At 45.7% G+C, this 24,719-nt stretch overlaps 1 protein-coding gene across 8 annotated transcripts in view; it reads right to left on the bottom strand.

Moving 5' to 3' along the window:
• Positions 1-144: 144 nt before the first annotated feature.
• The window catches only part of PPP2R3A (protein phosphatase 2 regulatory subunit B''alpha), a 60,553-nt gene continuing 35,978 nt past the window's right edge, over positions 145-24,719 (bottom strand). For 2 of the 8 annotated variants that reach the window (XM_071751985.1, XM_071751990.1), the window contains 8 exons: positions 20,635-20,721; positions 17,731-17,887; positions 16,378-16,426; positions 15,759-15,848; positions 14,624-14,799; positions 13,856-13,974; positions 12,152-12,258; positions 4,250-7,884 (listed from right to left, as the gene is read on the bottom strand). In XM_071751985.1, the coding sequence (XP_071608086.1) occupies positions 7,788-7,884; positions 12,152-12,258; positions 13,856-13,974; positions 14,624-14,799; positions 15,759-15,848; positions 16,378-16,426; positions 17,731-17,887; positions 20,635-20,721 (882 nt within the window). In that variant the 3' untranslated portion in view covers positions 4,250-7,787. The other 6 variants (XR_011727435.1, XR_011727434.1, XM_071751984.1 and 3 more) reach the window with 6 other exon arrangements.

The following is a 24,719-nucleotide window of genomic DNA, read 5'->3' on the forward strand; positions in this document are numbered from 1 at the left end:
ACTATCTAACTCACTCTGCCCAGAGTCTCTTTCATTTTTTTTTTTGTTAGTATGCAATATGTAGAAGTTTTTGAAGGTCATTGCTTTTCAGTTTGGGCTGAAAGGCTTTAAAGTGGAAAAATAACACAAAGTTGTCAAAAGAGCTTCTCAGTGTCAACATGAAAAAACATCTTTATGTGAATTCAGTTTTATGCAAAAATGGTTTGTTTCAGTGTAATCCCTCCATCAGAGCACAAGCAGGAGAATTCAGTTTTGCATTTAAGGCTTCATTGGCAGCCTGAAGAAGTCAGGTGGCCTTGAGAAAGCAGCAGTCTCTGCTCTTTGAATGATACAGCACAAACCAGTCATGGGCTGACTAGAACACAAACCATAACCTTCTAATTTCAAAGGCAATTCCTGTTTCAACAGCATGTTAAATAGTATGTGAATTTTTGGAGTTCCTTTACTTGCTTCCATCTTCCCTGTTACTCACAGTGAACCCCGCAACGTGTCCTGACCTAATGTTAGGTGTGTTTTGATTTGGCACAAAGCATGTACAATGATGGTTCCTCACCTAAGAAATAAGCAAAAACCTTTGGACACAAATGACACCTCCTTTTGTTTTGTAGTGTACCATGGTGTCATTTATCTGTGAATGTGGTCAGATCTTTTTGTTGGTTTTGGTTTGTTTCTCCCCCCGTCTTTTTTGTGGGGTGGGTAGGGTGGGGGGTTAAAGCCATAGGAAGAAAAATGTGATGTACGTGTCCAGTCTGTACTTTTTTTCGTTTTTGTTTTGCAAGAAGAGTTGAAAAATATTTTTGATAATGAGTAAATGGTGGAAAATGCTTCTTAGTATTCTTGTCTTTATTTGCCAACCCGAGTACCTGAGATCTGTGGTTTTTAGCCCTCATGAGATTTAACGGTGTCCTATTAAAATGTATTTAGTTAAACCTGTATGTGATTTTTGTGTTGACCCAAAAGGATCCTATCATTTTCAAATCTGGTCTTTTGATCGTGCCCTACTAATGTAAATCTGTTGCTTAGTCCACTCAGTGTAAGAAAAGTAGCCAAACCAGAGTCTGATTTAAGGGCAGCAAACTGGACAGCACGGGTTGTTTCTGAATGCTTTTGCAGAGCTGTTAAGTTTTGCTGAGATTGTTGATGGTGCATTTCTTAGGACTTATATTCCATTAAATACATAGTACCTTTGCTCCAGAAATGTGGGAGTACTTGGAATCTTTACTATCTCACTGCTGCATTAAATATGGTACCAAAAGTTGGAGAATTTGGGTCAAAGCATGTTTTGGAACTGTGGACAGGAGAGCCCCGGTCATTCATGTAAAACTGCAACTGGTAGATGCAGGTTGTTTCTCAAAAACATTTCCTTTTATGCTGCCACGTTCTTGAACTGTACATTAAAATTCAAATTGATTTAATAAATGTTAGTTTTCTAATTCCATTTTGCAACTGCTGAGGGCATCAGTGTGGCATATGTTGAACTTGCTGTCTAAATACTACTTAGTCTGTTGATGACTAATTCTGTAATTGTTTAAATTAGGCTTGGCTTGCTTTGGTTTCCTTAACCTTCTGGCTAGTTGTTCTTGAATAAGGAGCGTAACGTAACGTTGCTGAAAACAATTGCAGGGGTCCTAGTTGGTAAAGCATCAGTTTCCATTTTGTGGCAGGGGAGCAGCAGGCTGGGCTGGGACCTCCTGGTGCTGGTTGTGGTCAGAGAGAGTCGAGTGAAACCTCAGTGCCAGGCTGCCCACTGCCAGGGCTTGGTCCTGCTGAGGGAACTGCTGTTGGGAGCAATGCAAGGAGCCCTGCAGCTCCAGGCTGAGCTGGCAGGAGTTCCCAGGCTGCCATCGACCCCAGCCTTCCTCCTGCCACTTGGTGAATTTGGGGAACTGTCCTCAGTGTTAGCATAGAGGAGGCTGCTTGGGGGTTTCTTTTCATACAGGATGGGAAAGCAGCTGAAATACCACTCCTCTTGAAGGCAGCCATCAATTCCCAAACTTGATTAAAATCCTGGCATTGGTAGAGCTGCCTCAGAAAGGAAAAGCAGAAATTCATCGAATGTCTTGCTGTCTGCAAAGACGGAAAGAACAAGAGCTCTGTCTGGAAAGGGTGGACTTTATATTTGGGTAAGTGTGGTGCTTTTGACCATCCAGATCTGAACATGTGGGAGACGGTCCTTCAAGAAAGAGAAGACATCAATGCTTTCATTTTGAGTGGCAAAGTTCTTTCCGTGCAGGATCCATCACTGAAATTACTGGTTGGGATTAAATTCCTGAGGGAGGAGGGGCAAGGAAGCAAAACTAGAAATGAACACTTGGTTTTCCTTCACCTCACTGCTGCATGAGGTTGTTCGTGCAGTTACGTCCTCCCTCCCTGGCATTTCCAACCCTGGGATGCAGTGCCTGGGAGTAGTGGGGTCACCACGGTGTCCTCTGTGTCACTTGGACTCCCAGAGATGTTCTGGTCCACGTGTGTGAGTTTTAAACCATGATCCCAAAGGGAGGAGGCAGGTTATGGGTGTCTTCTTCTGCAGCTGCCTCCATTTGTGTCATCCTTACATCTTAAAAGGCTGCTTCCCCCTATGAGCATCAGAATATTATGCATGGTCAGAAAAAAACCCAAACCCTGTGGAGTTTCAGTGCAGCAGCAGTCTGAGCTGCTCTCTAGGGCAGGGCCTTCAGGAACTGCTTCTTCCCTGCAACTCAAACACTTCCAAGGAAAAGATCCGACAGATGTGGCACATGCACCGAGCAAAGATTCTGCTGAATAAAACCATCACTTTTTGCAAGAAGCACACACCCTCAAAACATTTTTTAATGTATTTGATATTTCTACAGGTGATGTTTATAGATAAGGTTTTGATTGCTGATAATCTTCCAACAAGTGCAATGACAAAAAAAAAAAAAAAAAAAAAAGAAAAGAGCAACTTTGAGTGTCAGAATCATTCCAGGTATGTGGCAGGGGTGATGGCACTCACTGAAAGCTACAGAGTGCTGTTGAAGCAGCACTGGTGATGTTGCAAGCACATCTGGTTTGTCTGGTCTTATTTAATACCTTTTTCAAGCTGAAGTTCCTCTGGGCTTCTTAAGAAATCCAGAGGTCCCCACCAAAAAGTGCCTGTGCTGCATGCAGACTGAGGCAGGGAACACTGACCTGGCAGTCTGGCAGATGAAGCAGCAAGGTCTTTCAGTGATTCTGCCTGAGCAGTTGCATATAAAGACATAAAAAAGACACTGCCTTCACTGCTTGCTTCTCTTCTTCCTGCTTTCCACTTGCAGAAGATCCAGGAGACTTTTGGGGTTTTTTTCAGGACAGGTTAAACTGAGGAAGCTTGGGCTTTTGCTAAGTTAGCACAGGGCTTGTGCTCCACGTTGAGGATGATGAAGATGTGAGGCAGGTGAGTGGTGGGACTGCTTCTCTCCTCAGAACTTCCCAGCAGAAAAAGTGACATTTTGGCTTTGGCAGGCTTGCTGAGAGACAGGTGAGAGCACAGCAGCAGCAGGGAAGGCAATTCTGGGACAGCAGCTAGAGATGAGGTGAACAATAACACCCCTGCCCCACCACTACTAGACAGGTTTTGCTTATTTTAAAATCTAAAGTCCTTTATTCGGCAAAAAAAGGAAAAAAAAAAAGGAAAAAAAAAAAAAAAAGGAAAGAGGAAATACAAAGTAAAAATACAAAGATAAAACGATGCCAGCAAAAAATGTTTCCCAAACTACTTTTTACAAAGTATGAGACCATTTATTATTAAATACTCAGTTTCTAAGCCCCTCACCCCAGTGACAGAGACCACAGGGTAAGTGCTGAAGTGCTGTCCATGTGACTCTTACCAGATTGCACAGAACCACCATACTCCAAACAAAAATTTCTACCATTACAATACCCTTCAATCACCTTTTTTTTTGTTGGACTTTTCAGGCATATTTTGTTTCAGAAACTAAACACAGTACCTTGGTTAGAGTATCTGGAGGCAGCTTTCTGAGATCCTCAGGAAGGTTGCAGCAGTGGCTGTATTCCTGTCCTGCTGTCTGTGTGGGTGGCAGGAGGGAAGCCCTGGCAGGGCTTGGGCTTTGCTGACAAAAACTCATGTAGCAATTACTACTGAGATTTTAGAAGGCAAAAAAATAAACATCAGGCTAGTACTATTCCAGCAGTAGTTGCATGTGGGTCTATTGAGCTGTATCACCCAGCTCAGCACTGCAGAGAGAGAATCTTGGTGAAAATGAAAGCAAATGAAAACAAAAAGCAAGGGTTTTGTAAGGACACAGGATTTAATTTTGCTGGACAAAAAGCAGACTAGAGAGAACAACTAACCATAAATGTTTTCTATCATGCAAAACTGAATTTTACTCACTTCTCTCATTACTTGGAAAGGAAAAGGAATCCAGCTCACAGTAGGTGTTAGCCTGGGCTGGATTTCCAATGAAAAACACACATTTTAGCTTACAGGTATTCAACACCTACAGTGACACTGAGAGCTGGAGAGAAGAGGCAATGTCAGAGCTGAGTGGACTCCTACAAGTTCCCTGTACTGTGAGTCTTGGGTTGCTCCATTCTGGAGAGCTTGCTGGGCTCTGCAGCTGAGCAGGTTCTGGTGTCTGGATGCACAAACCTCCTTGTCCTCCTATCCTCTGACTATGTTAGAAAGAAAAGCTAAGGACAGGAGTTCGTCAAATTTTCCTTAGAAACAGATTTAGAAACCTTACACCCGGAGAAGCTGTGGACAGGGCTGTCACAGAGCGTAAAATACCTAATTAATCTGTAGCTGCTGACTTATGGTTGTTTTCCAATACGTTGGTGAGAGAGAATGAGCTCATGGACTAAAAAACAGAAATTACTGCAAGTTCTGTGCCATCACACTGGCAGTGCCTTTTGGGGCTTGCCCTTGTATTCACACACAGGGCAAAGCATTTGCTCCAGGTTGATTTTGTTGGTTTTCCTTGTGAGAAGCTGCTTGTGTTGACTGGGGAGCATGAACTGGTTTTGGAATCACACTGTCCCAGCAGCACTGAGTCTCTGTTTCTAAAAGAGAGGGCTTGGGGGGGGGGGGGGGCACGGGGCTCAGGAATGCAGCTACAGGCTTCTGGCTCCAAAGGCCGAACCTTGAAAAGGCTCAGGTAAAAAGCTTTTATCTTTCTTCAAAAACAAGGCACCAGTTCAGGCAGGCTAGTGGGAGGCAGAGGTCTGAGATGATGTGATGGGTTGAGTTAAAGCCCCTCTGAACAAGACCCCTGAGCAGAAAGATGAACAATCCTGAAACACTGAGTGAAGAAGGAGCAGGAGCAGCAGCAGGAAGCTCGAGGTACAGCCCAGCAGGAACAGAAATGCCAAAGCAGAGGAGGGATGCACCAGGGGGACTGGAGCACCAGCTCTTCCCAGCCTGTCCTGGGCTGCATCTCAATCCCAACAGGTATCTGGTGCTGAAGAACAGGCTGGCTCTTGCTCAGCTGGAGAGTCCTTGAGGACTCCATCTGACTTTCTCCTTGGATGAAGCACAACTTGTGCATTCCTGGGAATGCCCTTCCTGCCTGGAAAGAGATGGTGGCCTGAACCCCCCTAGGAAGGAAGAGGAAATGGAGCACACAGAGAGGCTGCAGAATCACTGTCTACAGATTTTTTTTTCCCAAAACTCAGCTGGATGAGGTCCTGAGAAACTGCCTGGGTTTGGGTGAGGATGTGGACTAGAGATCTACCAGAGGCCTCTTCCCACCTGAATTATTCTAATCCTCTGTAGAGCACTGGAAAAGCTGCTTTTCTTTGAGGCACAAGTGCTATCCCAAGTTCAAACCCTGAAGAGACACTATCACCAAGCTATTCTGGAGTCAGGCTTTACATGCTTGGCAAACTGGATACCCCCATACTGCTGCTCAGGGAGTGAAAGGCAAACAATGCTGCAGGAACATGAAGGTTCCATTTCAGCCTAGAATGGGGTCAGGTTCTTCCTGTCCCTTTAAGGAATCTGTGTCTTTGGAGTCAGGTAAAATTTTATCAAAATAAAAGGCCACTCTGGACCTACATATTGAAGAGAAGTGGTGAACTGCTTTGCTTAGGATTGTTCTTTCTGATAAGAAGGGGATGGAGCTGGTTGCAATTAGAGGTTGTGTGACTTCCTCCCTCTGTTAATTTCTGCAAGTCATCTCCTATTTTCTTCTGCATTTGGGCTTCTGTGGAATCATCCTCAGCGCAGCTTTTCCCCTCAGGGTTATGGTGATGACAGAGATGTGATTCCAACCCCCTGGTGTTGAGCAGAGCTGCTCTTGGGTGCTTCCAGAGAGGTTTATCCTGGTTTGGTTTAAGTGCTCCCTGCTTACATCTTTTACCATGGAGTGGAAGCTGCCTTGCAGTGTGGCTTTGCTAAGAACCTGGGTGTCCAGAAGCTTCCCAAATATCAAATCCATCATTGCTGGGGGGGTGTATATACAACTGGGTAAAATAGCAGCTTTGTTCAAGAAGAAGAGAACAGCTCTCCAAGGCCAGTATGACTGAGAACTTCCTCGCTTTCAGGTTTTTGATCTTAAGGAGAGAGATACCAACCTCCAGGAGGCAGCAGCATATCCCACCTGGGCACACAGGAAAGGCTTCAAAGGCTCCTGGAAAAGTTGAAGCTGCATTGTAATGATCAGCCAATTACTTATGGGGTTATTAACACTTTGAGGCATCATCTAAGGATCACTGTTCCACTGTGCTGCCACCTCTCTGCACTTGCTACCAGGCAAGCAGAAACAGCCCCAGCAGCAGAGCATGTGCTCTTCTGAGACACCAGATGTGATTCTGGGGCGAAGGTCAGTTTAATTCTGCACTTAAGCAAGAACTCATTAGCTACACTGTTTCCTCCTTGAGGCCTAATGTATGAGTGGAAAATGATTTTTTTCACAATATTCCAGACTAATTCCTTTGCCAGATAAAGGATCCCTCTGGTAACAGAAATTTAGCATGCTAGGTCAGGGCTGGGTTTTTGCTTCATTCCCTCAGACTCCTGGAGATGGCTGCAGGTGGCAAGACAAGGGAGGGGATGAGCACAGGGATGAACTGAACTGCACAGAAGCCACAGCAGCTTCAGTGCAGGCTAAGCAGCATGTGTGTCTTCTGTTGCACATATGCTAGAAAACACTTCTACAGAGACAAAAGACTGGCCTGGGATAAAACTTCTTATGCACAGGCAGAAGTACTGACTCAGATCCTTCAAGAAGCATTGCATCATGTAGTGCTTTAACTCTCCACAAATTCACACGAGTAAAAATATGTCCAGTATCAACTGCAAGAACTTATGGTTTAAAGGCAAAAAGGGACCTGGCTCTCCCCCCCCGACAGGCACAGGTGCTTTGGCTTCCAGGACACTATGGAGAAAAAGAGAACTCTGAGGTGTGTTTTAAGAGCTTTCTAATACAGATTGAAATGAAATTGATCTGGCAGCTCTTCTGCCACTTGTGCTATAAGGCCACATGGCCCAGGACTGGCTGAGCAATGACCAGTGTAGATGTGGCATGTGGCTGGTACAGTTCACTAGATGCTGGCATTTAGTGCAGAGCTGGGGAGACAACAGAATTTCTACAGAAACAAAACAAGGGGCAATCACTGTTTTTAATGAGCGTGCAGGATAACACATTGTAAAAAGCCTTTTTTATAGAAATTACCTTATTGCAATTACACAGGAAGAGAAAAAGGGTTCTCAAGTTAGAGTGTACAAAATAAAGCACATTGCTCCAATGACAGATTTAAGAAAAATCCCTAAGAGTCTTGGGACTGAATGCTATCCAGTTTGAAAGATAGGGATAAATGTCTTCCATTCTCTATGCTGAGAGATCTGAGACAACCAGTTTATCTGACTTGTCTCCAGTTTCAGAGGGAGATAAGACTTCATCTGTGTCATAGTCTTCTTCAAATGATCTGCAACGATAAAAGGTTATGTCTTTAAAAGCCAAATTTGGGTGAGAGCTTTTTCCAGGTAAGTTATTTTAGTGGCTACTAAAGCAGCTGGTTAAAATACATCAGCATGCAAGATGTTAACCTGGAGGAAGATATTTATCAGGCACTGGAAACAGTGCTGTAGTAATGGGTATTCTGGAAGCTTATATGGCTTTGTGCTCCTGGGCATCCTCATTTGTAAGTTCCGAAACAACTTTTCACTGGTGTTCAGCACTATAAAATTTGGATCCAGTTTCAGTAATAACTGCCAGTAGCCTTAACAGTTCAGTGTAGGAATAAAGTCATCCATCCCCAAAGGAGATTTGGCTTGTTCAGAATTGCTCAGAAGCACCTGGTTTCCAAAGCATCTTCTGGCTTAGGCTATGTTTTGATATTCACAGAACAACTGTGGACATGCTGTCCTCTCTCTCACTTGGTTTGAAGCTGAACACCCAGGTCTTAGTGCTTATGGCTTGGGGAGGTTGCACTATTTGGGCTGGTTGTTTTCTGTGCTCTGCAGAAGAAAGTGCTCTTTGGGGCTTTCTTTGCTCTTTTTGCTCTTTGGGGGTCTCATCCCATTCTTGGTCCAGAGATTTTAAGCTGTTTTCCCTCTGGTTTCAGCACACTACAGGTTAGTTTCTCAGGGCTCCCAAGAAATTCAAACTCTCCCTTTGAAAACTCTTTCTTTCCTTCTATCACTTCTGGAACCAATGCTGCTCAGGAAGGAAATGCTGCAGCAGGTGCTCCAGTGGCGAGCACAGGAATAGCTTTGGATTGTTCAGTGATAAAATGTGCTGTAAAAAGGTTAAGTCCTCTGGTACCCCAGCACGGATGGCACCAAGAAAGAATTATCTACCACTTTTTTGTGCTGTTTTGACCTTTACTAACCTGTATGCAGGCAGAGCAGATCCTTGGGAGCCTGTCAGTGTGTACGTCCTGCTGGGGGGAGGAAATCTGTGCCGTGGTCTTGTGATGTCTCTGTGAGGCAAACAGCACAGAGATCTTCCTGGGCAAAGTTTTCATCTCATCTTCAATTCAGGAAAGCACCTGCTGAGTAATTCTGCCACCTTCTGGATCTTTGCATAAGTGGGAAAAGGGAAACCAAATCAAAGTTTGGATCCTAGACCAGCAGCTGTTCTGCCTCTGCATGCAAGGATGAGCACCCAACAAGTGGGCACCGTGGCCCTGCTGCATCCCTGGGTGGGAGCCTGGGTGGGGAGGGGACTCCCTGGGCATGCTGCTATGTGCCTCAGTTTCTCTCACACCTCCTTGGTTTAAGAGGAACAAAATTCTTTATTTCCATTTGAATGCTGTTCTTTTGTGTCCCCTTTGCCTTCAGTTTTACCAACATCGTTGAGATTTCTGCCTGTTCCTAGATGTGGAATGTGACCTCTTTCCTGTATGGCTTATCTTGCACATTCACCAGCACTTGGGGAGCCATTAGAAGGTTTTTTTCTGGTCCCCTCTATTTCTTGACTAAACCTTTTCACATCTTCTTCAAAAGGGGCTTCCCACCGTCCTTTTCCTGCAAGTTACTTTTCTATTTGTCTCTTGCTCCTTAAAGCTCAGCAGTGTCTTCCTTCTTCCCATCTTAGAAAAATTGCTTTCCACCTTTAGAGCTAGCAAGCACCCAAGGAGCAGCTTCTCCACAAGCTTAGCACTAAAGATTATCATCTCCTCCCCTTCCAGGCCAGTTTCAAAACTTCACAGTCCTGCAAATAGAAATAGTGGCTCGTGTGTACATTAAACACCCATTCCTCAAGACTCAGCCATGGCAGCTCCAGGGAATTTTTTGTCCTCCCTTCTGGCAAACACATTTTGTCACTGTATGTTCTTCTTCCCCCTTTCCCTTCCTTAAGCTGCTGGGTTCATGAAAGCAGCTGGCTTGAGGAAGACAAGACAAAGGCTAAACCAACATCAGCTGTGTCCTCGTCCTACCTGTCCACCTCTGAGCAAGGCTGCACTGTCCCCTTGTTTTGTGTTGCTCAGCTGAAGGGGATTCTTTCCAGCCAGCAGCTGACAAAAGATGGCCTCTTCCTCCTAATTTCCCTTCCTATGGAGAAAGATCTCTCCATGAAGGCAATCATGGCTTCCATGTACATCAGTTGCCTCAAACTGCTTTCTGGAACAGTGAACAAAGTGGTGCCTGCTTCTGCCAGGCAGTGGAATGGAAGTAAGATTTTTGCAAAATCAACTCTCAGATCTGCATTGAGAGCTTGTGGTTGGTACGACTGAACTCAAAGTTCTGCCTTCAAACAATGATGAGTATCTATTCACCAGGGACCAGTCTCTTGCCCAGATGAATCTCATACATGGGTGTATGAAGCAGAGCGTGGCTGAGAAGTGCTCAGAGCAGCTTCCAGTGAAAAGTGATGCTTCATGGTTCTCTCAAGCCAGATGACAACTCTCTCATTTTTGGTGATTGTAGCTCTCAACAGTCACAGGATTCTGAAGTCACTCGGAGTTGACATCCACTACATCTTGATCTGATTCCTCTTCCAGGAGGAGTGCTCTCTCATGGGCACACCTACAGCCAGCCAGCCAGATAGAAACCTTCCATCCAGAGAAGCTATGGAGAGGGCTAAGTCACAGATGTGGTAATTCACTTACTAATTCATCTGCCATTGCTGAATGATGATTATTTTCAAATGTATTAATAAGGCAAATACTAGGTTTCAGGTTTTGTCAGCTTAGTCAAAAAACTTCCCGTCTCTCAAAGCTGATAAATTGTCTTAGTTTTGTCCCTGCTCCCCACTTCTGGTATCCCCAAAGAGCAGCAGAAATCATGTATTTGTAAAAACTCAATGCTTGCTTCTGGCACATTTGTCTGGGCATCCAGCTTTTTGTTTTTCTTTTCCCCTTCTTTTTTTCCTGCGTGGTCTGTTGCTATGCTCCACGAATGAGCTCTAATCCTGCTGCCATGACTACAGAGCTTTTCAGGGGCTCCTAAAAGCAAGCAGCAAGGTTGCTGACATGCTCTTTACAGGAAGACACAGAGCTGTTCCAGACACAGGCTTCAAAAATCTGACATCACCTGCCACTTCTCTGTTTTTGGGGATCTGTGGTCCTACAAAGCTGTTATGGCAGACTCCTGTTTCTTTTACTGTGCTGAGGACACAGAGCAGCTGTAGGGGATCCAGCAGTTTTATCTTCTGTCCTGTGTTGCCTCATCTTCCATTGTGAAGGCCACAAAAAGGCAAGGCAGCTCAAAGGAGATGAGGGCACAGCCCATAACTGTTTGGATACACATCACAGGGAGAGAAGGAGACACAGCTCTCAGTAGCTTTGCAAATCTGTGTGGCTAATTAGCAGGTGCTACTCTTCTCCCAAGCAGTGGCCAGTGTGAAAAGTTTTGAAAATTGTGCAATCTTCTCAGCACTCTAATGGCTCTACAGATACTGTTCAAGAATGGATGAAATCCTGAATTGAGCAAGATTAACATGGGGTAAGCATTTTTTGGATGCTCATTGTATCCATCTGGAGAGCTCTAGAGAAATATCCTCAAGAAGATACTAATATAGACACAAATCTAAAAGATAAGTATACTGAGTCTCTAGTAGGAGCCTCTGATGGAAGTCTTTACCTACAGAGAGGCTCTGGAGCAAGTGCTCTGCCTAAATTCATTGACCCTTAAGGACAGCTAGAGTATCTGTCCATAATTTTATAGAAGGCTGCAAAAATTAGAGTAGGTTTTGCAGAAACCAACACCGATTTCAAGAAAAAGTTCAAACAAACACAGTAAATGAAGGGACACATTGAAACACAGCTCATGAAAAGCACAGACTAATAGGCAGAAAGTTGGGCAGAAAGTAGAATTACTGGACCAAAGAAAAATCTCCACTAGGTATGATAAATGTAAGAGAGCTACAGCTTCTGATTAGAAGTGACAATGTGACAATGTGATATGGTCAATACGTGGCCAAGAGCAGCGGAAGTCATTTGATCTCTTTTTCTGTCTGGTTGCCAGAAGAAAAAGGCTTTGTCGTCTGTCCTTTCTCCCAGCTATCTTCCCTGCTGCAGTGTGTGCATCTGATTCAGATGAATGCCCACAGAACAGCTCATTGTGACAAACACACCCATATTCCCTTTTGGAGCATCTGGTCCAGGCTTCACACGCTCCAGCGTCGAGTCCAAACACTAAGTCCACTAATTCACTACCTCTGCTTAAAAGCAGCATCCACGTGCTCCTCCTAAACCTCAACTGGAGCCAAACAAGGTGTCCCCAGGGCAGTGCAATGCCTCTGCTTACCCTTCCTGCAACTGCTCATTCCCAGACTCCTCAGCCACAAGTATCTCGTACTCTTCAGCAGCGTATCTGTCCCAGTCAGAGGGTTCAGGGCCATCGTTTTCAACGTCCTGAGGAGAGCAGAGAGTCAAGCACACTACATCCAGAACTCTCTCCAAGTGTTTACAAAAAGGTCTAAACGTATGTAACAGCACTTCTAGGCACAGTAAGCAATGGCATAGAAACAGCCAGGGAAAAGCTGCCTTAACTGAAAGGGTTGTGATGATCGTAAAGGATCTGAACGTCTGCACGTAAATGAGTCTGGAAAAAAAACCCAACATCCCTTGGTTTATAAAGCTCAGGGTGTGACCCAAGCTGCCAACAAGTTGAGCCTGCTTCATTTCAGCAATGCTGAAAGCTCCTAACTGCTCCAGCTCAGCAAGCTCTGTGTCTGGGCACTTTGTAATTGGCTAAAGTACCGAATGCTTTTAAGTCACTGATTAAATGTTAATTGTAACTCATCTTTTGAGGAGCTCCTCATGATTTGCTAAGTTTGGGCAAGTGTGGGAAGTTACAGAACAATATCCTGATCAACATTTGGCCCTCTGCCATTTACTATATGATGGGGAAAGTAAGTAACCTCCTGCAGCCGCTCTTGACTGCTCTGATGATGGTCCACTTGAAACAACCAACCAGAAATGGAGAAGTTCTTGACTGGAATATATTTAAGCCTTGACTCATGGAACCCCAAAGTTGCTCTTATGGGTTATGTGGGAACAACTCTGAGAGAACCAGAGCTGGTTTTGGTATCCCCACCATTTTACTGTATTTTGACCAGACAAAAGGCTTCTGGGAGATAATCTTTAGGCTGCTGACCCATCTGGTCTCACTGGATAGGCAAGGGGAACCAAAAGTGAAGGGTTTTACACCAAGAGCTGACAAAAGTCAAGTCTCTCAACATCCCCTTGTTAGTGGCGAGCAACAACTGTGCAATCCAAAAGCCACTTTCTCCTCCTGTTTTCTCTGCCAGGGAAGAGAGGCTGATGAAGAACAGTGCAGCCAGGCTGATAACCAGATACAATCTGCTATGTCCAAACTTTCCATCTAGGAGGCAGCACGTGTGGCCAGATCACAGAGTTGGCATCTCACCTGCCACCTACCCTGTGCTGTATAAAAATGCCTGTTTAATAATACTAACATATTTAATAAACATTAAACATGTAGCCTACTTATTTATGACTGCATAATATGTAGATGGGATGAGAAAAAGGGGACCTCAAATTTTGAACCTCACAGCTTCTTCTTTAAACTGAGCAAACCAGGTCCTTCTAGTGCTGCTGAGCCTCCCTCTTCATCCTGCTCCACCAGTGCAACTCAGCAAGCTCCAGTTATTATCTCTGGCATCACACACTGCCCTGCCAGTGCTGGTGTAATAGGACCAGTGATGGCTAACAACTCATAGAATAGCAGGAGGAGGTCTCTAGTCCCAGCCTCTGCTCAAATCAGAGTTTGCTCTGAAGTCACATCAGGGAGGAGCTCAAGGTTTTGTCCAGACACATATTGAAAACCTCCAAGGACAGAAACTGGGGAGCCTCTCTGGGTGACCCGTTCCTCTGCTCTACTTGTGCAAATGGTTATCTTACATGTAGTTGGATTTTGCCTACAGCCAACTGCATTCTGAAGACAGGTTTGAGAAGGTCTCTATTTGGAAATGAAGCTGCTTTGTACCTTTTGCACTGCAAAGGGATCCCTCTGCTCATTATCCAGATATTTCTCCAAATTGAAGAAGGTGTTGTAGAATACATGAGCCATTCTGCACCTCTTCAGGTCTCGCAGGGTTACTCTTCCTACAGGAAACAAAAATCCCACATCACCATTGTGCTGCTGAGTTCACACTTAGTGAGGGACTGGACCTGCTCCTTGTCAGTTTTATCGAAGTTAAATTACAACATCAGTGTGCTCCAACACTACAAAGGTCCTTCCCAAGTCAGCACATGATTTTCTCATTCTTCAGGAGCCAGGTAGGTTTATTAAGGCTCAGATCTCAAACATGGAGGTCTTTCATCTTCACATGAAATATGGAGGAATGTGAATGGGGATGGTCAGCTTTCATAATCTAGACTGTCAGCACATCCTGGAATACACAAGAATTGCATAAACCAGCTGGAATATACAAGACTTGTTGCTCCAGTTCCAGTGAGTTAGTTCACAAAGTTTCTGGGTTTAGGATCTCAGTCCTCCTGATGCAGAGCATTATGGCACACTAGCCACTGGTCAGACTTTGACCTTGTGCAGTCATTTCAGGCTGTGATTCTAACACAAGGCTCTACCTATAGATGGGTTTCACAGCGACATTGCTTTCTCAGTCCCCTACAGATCAACAAATCACAGAAAGTTAGTGGTGGGAAGGGACCTTGAGAGATCATCAAGTCCAACCCCCCCTGCCAGAGCAAGGTCACCTACAGATGATGGAACCTCCCATTAAACAGGACTTACCTTCCCTCTCTGGTTTGACAAGATCAAGCATCTGACACAGCAAGTCCTGAAATGGCAGGGGCTCTATGCCCATCACTTCCATCCTCTCACATTGCTCCTCATAAAAATACTCCAGTTCATACATGGAGAGCACTCCATCCCCATCCAGGTCCATGCACCGAAACCAGTACTCAATGCTAGGAAAAAGAGACAGGACAATTGAAAGCACAGCACTGCATTGGGCAGCCACGCAGCAGAGACTGCAGCAATGCACATTCCCTATCCCCTGTCCTCTAAACCTCTTCTGCTCAAAGGCTGCCGGAAAAATATCCTTTGGGAAGGATGAGGGCAAAGGCCAACACTCAAGAGCACCTCCTGAGAGTCTCCTAACTGTCTTGTGAGCACAACCATGCTTGAGACCTGTTTCACTTTCCAGTTGTAGGAAGTGTCCATTGACTCAAGTAGGTTGGGGTGTCCCTGTTTGATTCAGCAGCAAAAGTTGGCCAGATACAACCAACTCTGAAGCCAGGAGGACACTGGCTGTCCCCAGGTGACCCCAGTGAGTGATGAGGCAGGACTGGTATGCATTTATTTCCTCTACTCCTTTATACAGCAGACAATACTTGCAGGCACTTGCACTCTATATCCTCTGTTGGTCTCTGGATAGTCCAAGTCTGGAGAAGTTATGAATTCCTCTTCTCATTGTTACTCATAAAATTCCTTGTCCTAATAATCCCACAATCTAATTCAGGTCTGTGCAATAGGCCCCCTCTGGTTGTACAAACCAGGAACACAGGCAGGTTCTACAAGGTAACACAGTGACATTTCCCCATAGACCCTTCTGATACACTGAAGTGCATGTGCCTCTCTGCTGCTAACATCTCATGGGATTATGCCCAGAGCCAGGGCTTCCTGGCATGGGATAACCAAAGGGACTGATGACTACCAAGACATATAAACATGACAAGAAAACTCTGCTTCTACAAAGTTTCTCCTCAAGAAAGGCAAATTATCTGACCAGACATTGACAGTAAGTTGCTTTCTTCCTAATAAACCTAAGCTGCTGTTTCTTGTAGAAAGCAGTAGGTTGTGGAAGTTTCTCTCTTCTTATCTGCTCATCTCAACACTTTTATTAAGACACAGAAATCAGTCAGACCTTGTAGCACTCCTTTTGTCTTCCTCTGAAATCAGGAGCCACACAAAATCAGCATAACTCATGCGGCCTTCCTTTTGAACTTCAGTGCCTCTGGAAGACACATGAGAAAAACAAACAAACCAATCACAAAAAAGCCCCAAATCATCAGACTGCTAACCACTCAGAATGTTATCCAGCCTATTTTTCAAAAGCCCCAAACCACTACCAAAAGAAAACGTCACCCATGTAGCTTGTCCTCCCTGCACTCTGTAGCACCACTCCCTGGGTGGTTCCCCATCTGCTCCCTGGCTGTCACTGCAGAGCTCAGCCTCACCTACCTCATACCCTTCCACAGCTGTTGGGAGTTTTTGGAGACTTTAAAGCTGTGCTCTCCAGCATGCTCCCTCTGGCTATGCCCAGCTTGTTCTACAAGGTCTAGAGGTGGTCATCCCCCAAGATTTTGTAATTTATTTTCTTAGGATGCCCAGAAGTCCCACTACATTTACAAGCAGCTCCAATTGGAGTAGCATGATGGAAACAGTTCTGACCAGTGGGGATATTTGAGAGTATTCTTGCATTTCTGATCAGCCTGACACTAATTCCCTTCCCTTATCCCTTTAGCCAGTGTGCTGTTCCTCACCTCACCACAGCGCCACTGAATATTCGCTCAATAATCCTGGTGGATAAAGCTGGAAACAAAGAAAACACACAGGCAAAAATGAAACCACAGGTCACAGGAATAACTCCAATCAGTTGTTAATGCTGAATCGACACAAAGCCACTTCCCACAGGTGCAAGAATGCTCGACCTACACTGTCTGTCCAGCCACTTTGCTAGTCTCTGTTATGCAGCATTTTGTGAAACAACAAGCACTGTCATTCTCACACCCCTTTTCCTTCTTACTTCAGCCCACTAGGATCCTGGCTCCTATGGAATGCTGTCCCCATCTCCAGAGCTCCAACAATCATAGAATGGCTTAGGTTGGAAGAGACTTTAGAGATCATCTACTCCAACCCACCTGCCATGGCCAGAGACACCTCTCATCCAGACAAAGTTGCTCAAGGCCTCATCCAGCCTGGCCCTGAACACCTCCAGGGAGGGGGCAGCCACAGCTTCTCTGGAGAATCTCCTCCAGAGTCTCACCATCCTCATACTGAAGAACTTCTTCCTCAGATCCAGTCTAAACCTCTTCTGCTTCAGTTTATATCCATTTCCCCTTGTCCTACCAATGGACACTTATGAAAAGTCCCTTTGTGGACTTCCTGTAGGTTCCCTTCAGGCACTGGAAGGCAGCTCTAAGGTCCCCCCAGACTCTTCCCTTCTCCAGGCTGAACAATCCCAGCTCCCTCAGCCTCTTCTTGTAGCAATGCCTGACAACTCACCACACCTCCAGATTCCTGGAGCCACACTGGATTTTTTAGCCCTTTGAGAATTTGTATTCTGTGAACTCGCCCAAGTTGGCCCTTGAACCTCTGAAAACTTGTAACATCTGCTCAAGTTGTGGTAAGGAATCCCACACTGAATTTGAGAGAGTTCTTCTCCAGAGTGCATCTACCAACTGAAATTCACCAGGCTTCACTGGACTCTGGAATTTCTCTCATCCATAATGAGACTGCACTTCAGCTGTCTTGAAGTTCACACTGGCTTATCCCTCTAATCTCCATTTTCCAAGTTCCTGCAAAACTCTTAGTAAACCATAAGCAAGTTTCAAGGTACCATTGTAGCTTGTCATGGTGGTGACTCATGTGAACAGCAGCTTCCTCTCCAGCTACTCATGCAGAAAATAGCATGTACTGCACTTCCCTGTGTCTAAGCCCCTACAACTGGCTCTGTAAATCAGTGTTTGTGCAAGAGGTGGCTCTATTTAAATTTGAGGTCTCAAATGAACCAAATTAAACCAAATGAACCTAGTAAACCTAGGCTTTCCTCCTTAGAGGGAACATTGTATTTTCAGCAATCCCCTCCACCCCACCACAGCTTACAGGCAGCATACCTTGATCACTATACCTAGCCAGATCCTTCTGGCTGATGTAAAGGTCATGGTCAGTGTCCAGCTCCCAGAATTTACAGTATATAACATAGAAGTGCTCGTAAGAGAAATAATCTGTGATCTGATTTATGTCATCCTCTTCTTCCAAGAGAGCAAGAGTCTGAAAGAATACAAACAAAGTGGAAAGTTAAAGCTAGACAAGGAGGAAGTTCAGCTGCTGTGGTTCTCTAACCTCCCTGGAAGTTGAATGAACACAGATGGCACATCCAAACTGCAGCCTCTCTCCCCTGCAGGAGGTTCTGTTCCTGCATTCCTGAATGGGCACTTCCAGAGCATCTGGCTCTGGCTGTTCTGGTTAGCACATCTATGCCAAATAGTTCTGCCACTCCTCTAGACAGTCTCTGCTGATTTTCAGCAGAAGAGTGAGGCAGGGAGACAAAACCACAACTGTTGCATCGCTGACCTGCACCAGAGACTTTTTGGGCCATTTACAACAGCAGGTCCACAGCTCTCCACAGGAACTGAGACACATCTTTACACATTACAAATCCCTGCCTGGCTCCTGAAGGGTAAAATCAAGTTTTGCTCCAGGCTCATGCTGGGCTGGGGAAAGAGATGGACTCCAAGCAGACCAAACCAATCACACTGATTTTTCCTGGCCCAGTTTGGTTTCACTTTGAGGCTCAGACAGATTTCCAACCATGAAATCTGTTAAGGTGCTTTTTAGAAAACATTTAGTACCAATGTCCTTGTTTCATTCCCATTTCTCACCTACCTCCATCCTCAACTCCACCATCCCACAGACAAGAAGGTACCAGATGTTTACCAGGGCCACCTCCCTGCTTCCCTTTCTCCCAGGGCTGAGGACACCAGGCAGCCTCTGCAGCCTAATAAATTATGGCTGGAGGAAGGTGCAAAAGCTCATAGACTCAAGTGAGCCATAGATCTGTCTTCCCCTGTCCTCACAGCCTCTAAGAAAGGATGAAGTTAAACAGCCCAAGAACTATCCCAGAGGTTGGTGTCTCTGAGCAGGCAGGCTTAGTGGCCCTTCTACATATGAAGATGCTGTGCTGTATGTAGGTTCTGATAGTTCAATGCCACCTTTCAGTCATCTCTGCATTCAAGGAACCCAACTGAGCCTCAATAATAACCTCACATCCTGCTATCCACCAGGTTCAATAAAGTTTCAGGCAAGGACAACAGGATGGCACTGCCAGACCTGCACTATTCTGACTTGCTGACACCCAACTCTAATAACCTCTGCTCAGTCATCTTTTGGATTCTTCATGGGTCTCTCCTTCTTTCTTTGCAGATGATAATCACTTGGGGACATTTTTCTGTCACTTTTTTCTTTTATAGCTCATGCACAAATATGCAATTCACACAAAGAGCAGCCCAAGCAAAATTACAGTCCCAGACCTGAATTTCTCTGCTGCAGGAGATGAAAGGTAGAGAGATATGCAGCCAAAAAAGGGAGGAGGGCATGAAGGGAGAAAATGAGTGAATAAAAATATAGGATAAGTTGGGAGGGTGTGTTTATAAGAGAGGTTAGGGAGGAACTGGGATCAGAGGGCTTGGACTGGCATGAGAGAACCCAAGGGAACACAGATTTTTTTCATTAGTTGATGTGCTTAGTGGGGTAAAAAAAAAATGTCTGAAAGGAGGAGGAGGAGCATGAATTCATGCTGCAGGCTTTTGAGGGACTCTACAGCTGTAAGGGGGGAAGTGTCACTGCTTTAGCTGAGTCCTTAACCTTTCAGCCTAGACTCTCCAGAGCTGGACTTGGGCAGCCTTAGACAGGTCTAAGCTGGTGCTCTTTTGGGCAAAATATACAGAGACCAGAGATATCAGTGAGACCACACCTCAAGTGCTGTGTTCAGCTCTGGGTCCCTCTCCACAAGAAAGACATGGAGCTGGTGGAGTGAGTTTAGAGAAGGGCAACCAAGCTGGGGAAGGTTCTGGAGAACAGGTCCTGTGAGGAGAGGCTGAGGGAATGTGTAGTTTGGAGAAGAGGAGGCTGAGAGGAGACCTTATTGTTCTCTTAACTCCCTGACAGGAGGCTGTAGGGAGGTGGGTGCTGGGCTCTTCTCTCAAGTGAACAATGACAGGAGCAGAGGAGATGGAGTTGCACCAGGGGAGGTTTAGGCTGGAGATGAGGAAGAATTTCTTCACTGAGAGAGTAGTCAGGGGCTGGAATGGACTGACTGCTCAGGGAGGTGCTGGAGTCACCATCCCTGGAGGGATTTAAAACCTGTGTAGATGAGGCACTTCAGAACATGCTCTAAGGGGTGGCACAGGTACTGATATTTTATTGGGGGGGGGGGGGGGGTGTTGACAGTTGGATGTGGTGATCTTAGAGGTCTTTTCTGTGATTCAGAGATCCAAATCCTGAAACCCCTGCCCAGCAGAAGGATTCATGGCAGGGACTGTAACAAGGACTAAGCCTCACTGATTAACCTCTGTGAAGGGTTAATCAGCTCCTGAGGTGCATGATCTCACACTTGCACAGCACTCCACTCCTGACCCCCTATCAGCTGGGAGCCAGGAAATTGGCTGTCCTACCCACCACAGACTGCAGGCAGCCCAGCAACTATTTCTGGCTGCTCAGTGAGCCATTTCACATAGGTGCACTGCTGTGGCTTGCTTCCCTTCCTCCTCGGCTAGGTCAGGAGCCAAGAGGCAATCTGCTTGCTGTAGCTTCAGAGCAGGTGCACAGTTGCTCCTTGACCTCCTGCCAGAATGCTCTCAGCTACTCCAGCCCCCGGGCTTCTCTCTCTCATCCCAAGGCATAACTCCAGCACTCCTCCTGGCACCGGACATTTGGTCTCCCTCACTCCAGCCCAGGCACAGCTCCAGCAACAAAGGTCTGATGGATTCTGTGTCTTGTTCAGGCAGAAACCAACATACTTGCAAGAAGTTGCTTTTCCTCAGCTCTGTGAGAGTGATCTTCCCCGACCAGGAGCGATTGACTGTGTAGAATATTCTCTGTATAACCTGCAACACACAAACAGGACTTCTGAAATCAACTTCCCAAACACACCAGGGTTTGGGAATTTAAATGCAGTGACTTTGGGGTTTTTTTACTCACTCCCCCTAAGGGGATTTATTTTTGAGAACTGCTCTGTGATCTTTTTAGTACATACTACTGCCCTGAATTCACTATGCAGTCTGAAAGCAACATTTGTTTCCCAAACAGAATTATCTACCCTCTCCACTCTGCAATTATTCTCACTGGTCTGAAAATACCCAGCCTTGAGCATGCAGATCCATTATTTATATCAAGCAATAAGTTTGAAACTGAGTTTTTCAGGTTTTTAGACACTGGAGTTTACATGGATCTCAACTGAAAGTGACCTGCACCAGTAAAATCAGGACTTTTCAAGAGGAAACAGGACATGGAAATGAAAGCCACAACTGATGTCTGACTGACTGTAACAGTGCCTTATCCTCTTGGTGGCACCACTGAAAGTAAGCAGTAGAGATAACAGTTTGTCACCTTTACTGATCTACCTCTGGTGAAAGGGAGTGAAAGGGAGTTAAAAGTAAAACTGGAAGCCCTTCCTTGTCTGCTCCTGGTTAGCTTGTCAAATGTCATCACAACTGGGGAAAAATGCAGATGTGTGATCAAAGAAATGGAAGAAGAAACTTCACAGGGGAAACAACAACAAAAAGCATATTCGCTGAGAGAAATCAGAAATATAATTCACTTCACTATAGCACTGAAATCTGTAGAACACAATCCTTGCTGCCCAGGCCTTGTACAAACACACTGCTGATGTCCCCGACATCATGCTGACAGTACTACTCCCAGAATTTTGGTGAACCTTGGGAGCATGTGCTATTCCAACGTGAAAATTAACCTTACACAATGATATGGACAATACAGGATATTAGGAAAAATTCTTCACCATGAAGGTTGTAAAATAGTGCCACAGGTTGCCTACAGAGGTTGTTGATGCCCCTTCCCTGGAAGTGTTTAAGGCCAGGCTGGATGAAGCAACCTGGTGTAGTGAGAGCTGTCCCTGTCCATTCAGGGGGGCTGGATCTTGATGATCTTTAGGGTCCCTTCCAACCCAAACCATTCTATGATTCTTTAGGGGTGCATCAGGTTAACAATTGCAATGGAATGGGCTTCTCAGCTACAGCTAACTTTGGGCAATCACCATGTAAGAGCCAGGCTTCAACTTCATCACACAAGTGCTGCTTCTCAGTCCAGAGAAGATCTGGAACCACATTCCATAAATACTGATGGACATGATTTTGAGAGCATTAGGAATAATCCGGGGACTCAAAACGTATCCTGCCCAGCTGAACGTGACACCCATTGGTAGTTATCCTGGTCCTTAAAAGTATACAAAGGGAAATGTGGGACAGCAGGAGGACTTTTTTGTCTCTCATGAACTGTATAACCAGAAGCTGAAAGTCAGCCTAAACCAGCCAGATCAGAATGCCTTTCTTCTACACTGCCATTTGATTAACCACTGGAACAAGTCTCAAAGGAACACTTTATGACTCCAGACTTCAAAGATGGGTGTCGTAAAGCTGGGTGTCAATTCAGTTAAAACCCAATGAAAAAAGTCTGTCCTACCTAGAGCAATCACTGAACAATGTTCCATGGCCTGTGCAATGCAAGAGGGCAGCCTAGGTAATCACAATGATCTTATCTGGTCTTAAGCACAAAGAAAAAGATGAATGTTTGTTTCTTCTTTCATGCCTCTGGCAGCAGCTGCCATTCTGGATTCTATTTTTGGACTTCGCTTGGCCTTTGCTTCCAAACTGTACAAGGGCTCAGAGGCTGAAGTGGCTCTCACCTCATACATAACCCATTATCAACCCTGCCAGCTCTGCAGCAACTCTTAACGGGACAGAATTTTCACGCCATTCCAAGGACTCAAAAATAACCCAAGAAAAATAAACCTAAGGACAAAACCAGGACTCCTAACCAGCAATCTTTTTCTTTTCCTCTGCCTGCAGGACAATAAAAACCAACAAAACATAGAAACATTGACTGGTTTGTGTTGGAAGGGACCTTAAAGCTCACCCAGTTCCAACCCTCTGCCATGGGCAGGGACACCTCCCACCAGCCCATGTTGCTCCAAGCCCCATCCAACCTGACCTGAGACACTGCCAGGGATGGGGCAGCCACAGCTTCTCCGGGCAACTTGGGCCAGGGACTCAGCACCCTCACACTGAAGAATTTCTTCCTCTGGTCTCATCAAAAGCTCCCCTCTTCCAGTTTAATGCCATTATCCCTTGTCCCCTCACTCCAGACCCTTGCACAAGGTCCCTTCCCACCTTTCTTGAAGGTGCCTGAAGATCTCCCTGCAGCCTTCTCATCCCCAGACTGAACAGTCCCAACTCTCAGAGGTGCTCCTGCCCTCTGATCATCTTCATGGCCTCCTGCAGATTTGCTCCAACAGCTCCATGTCTTTCCTGGGTTAGAGGCCCCAAAACTGGACCCAGCACTGTGGGTGGGGTCTCACAGGAGAGGAGCAGAGGGGGAGAATCACTTCCCTTGACCTGATGGCCACATTTCTTTTGATGTGGCCCAGGACACTGTGGGCTTTCTGGGCTGCAAGTGCACATTGCCAGTTCATGTTGAGCTCCTCACCAACCCTCACCCTCAAGTCCTTCTCCTCAAGGCTGTTCTCAATCCACTCTCCTCCAGCCTCTAATTGTGCTTGGGATTGGCCTGATCCAGGTGCAGGACGTTGCACTTGGCTCTACTGAACTTCATGAGGTTGGTGTGGGCTGAGGTCCCTCAGGATGGTCTCCCTTCCCTCCAGTGTGTCAACCACACCACACAGGTTGGTGGCATCCACAGGCCTGGTAAGGGTGCACTCAGTTCCACTGTCCTGGTCTCCATTTGGACATGGAGCCATTGACCACAACTCTTCAAGTGTGAGAGGTCAATCCATCAAATCCAATTTAGAGACCAGGATGTCATACAGGACAGTGTCAAACACTCTCCCCTTGTCTACCAACACTGTGACCCCATTATAAAAAGCCACCAAATTTGTCAGGCATGATTTGTCCTTGGTGAAGCCACTTCCACATTTCCCATGTGCCTTAGCAGAGCCTTCAGGAGGATCTGCACCATGATCTTGCTGGGCAGAGAGGCAAGACAGGCTGGCCTAGGGCTACCCTGATTTTCCTTTTTTCCTTCTGAAAATGCTGCCCCTTTTCCAGTCAGTGGGAAGGACTATTCCAGTATGATGGAAAGTGGCTTTGCAACGTCATCCACCAGCTCCCTCAGGAGCCATGGCTGTGTCTCATCAGGTCCCATGGACTTGTGCACTTCAGGCTCTTTAGATCTTTAGATGGTCTCAAACCTGCTCTTTCCTACCGTGGGTGGATCTCCCTTCTCCCAGTCCCTGCCTTTGCCTTCTGAAACTTGGGCAGTGTGGTCAGAGCCCGTGGGGGTGGAGACTGAGGCAAAGGAATCATTGACTACATCAGCCTTCTCCAGAGCCTGCATGATCAGCTCTCCTGTTTCCTTCTGGAGAGAGCCCACATTGTCCCTAATCTTCCTTTTTATCACTGATGCACCTGTAGAAGCTTTTCTTGTTACCCTTGATGTCCCTGGCCAGATTTAATTCTATCTGGGCTTTAGCTATCCTAACCTGATCCCTGGCTGCTCAGGTAGCTTCTTTGTACTCCTCCCAGGTTACCTGTCCTTGCTTCCACCCTCTGAATACTCTTGCTTTTACATCTGAGAGTGTCCAAGAGCTCCTTGCTCATCCATTGAGGTCTCCTGGCTTTCTCACCTGCCTTCTTCTTTGTTGTGACAGCTTGATGCTGGGTTTAGAGGAAGTGATCCTTGAATATTGACCAGCATGGAAGATTGTTTATTCTGAATTCAGTACCTAAGCTTTGGAAGAGGAAGCTCCTTCCTTTGTGCCCATTTTCCTCACATAATCTAAGCCCAGGACCCAAAGAGAACACACACACTTCATAGAATTATAGAATGGTTTGGGTTGGAAGGGACCTTA

This window comes from Heliangelus exortis, chromosome 9 (assembly GCF_036169615.1).
Source record: "Heliangelus exortis chromosome 9, bHelExo1.hap1, whole genome shotgun sequence".
Classification (NCBI taxonomy): domain Eukaryota; kingdom Metazoa; phylum Chordata; class Aves; order Apodiformes; family Trochilidae; genus Heliangelus; species Heliangelus exortis.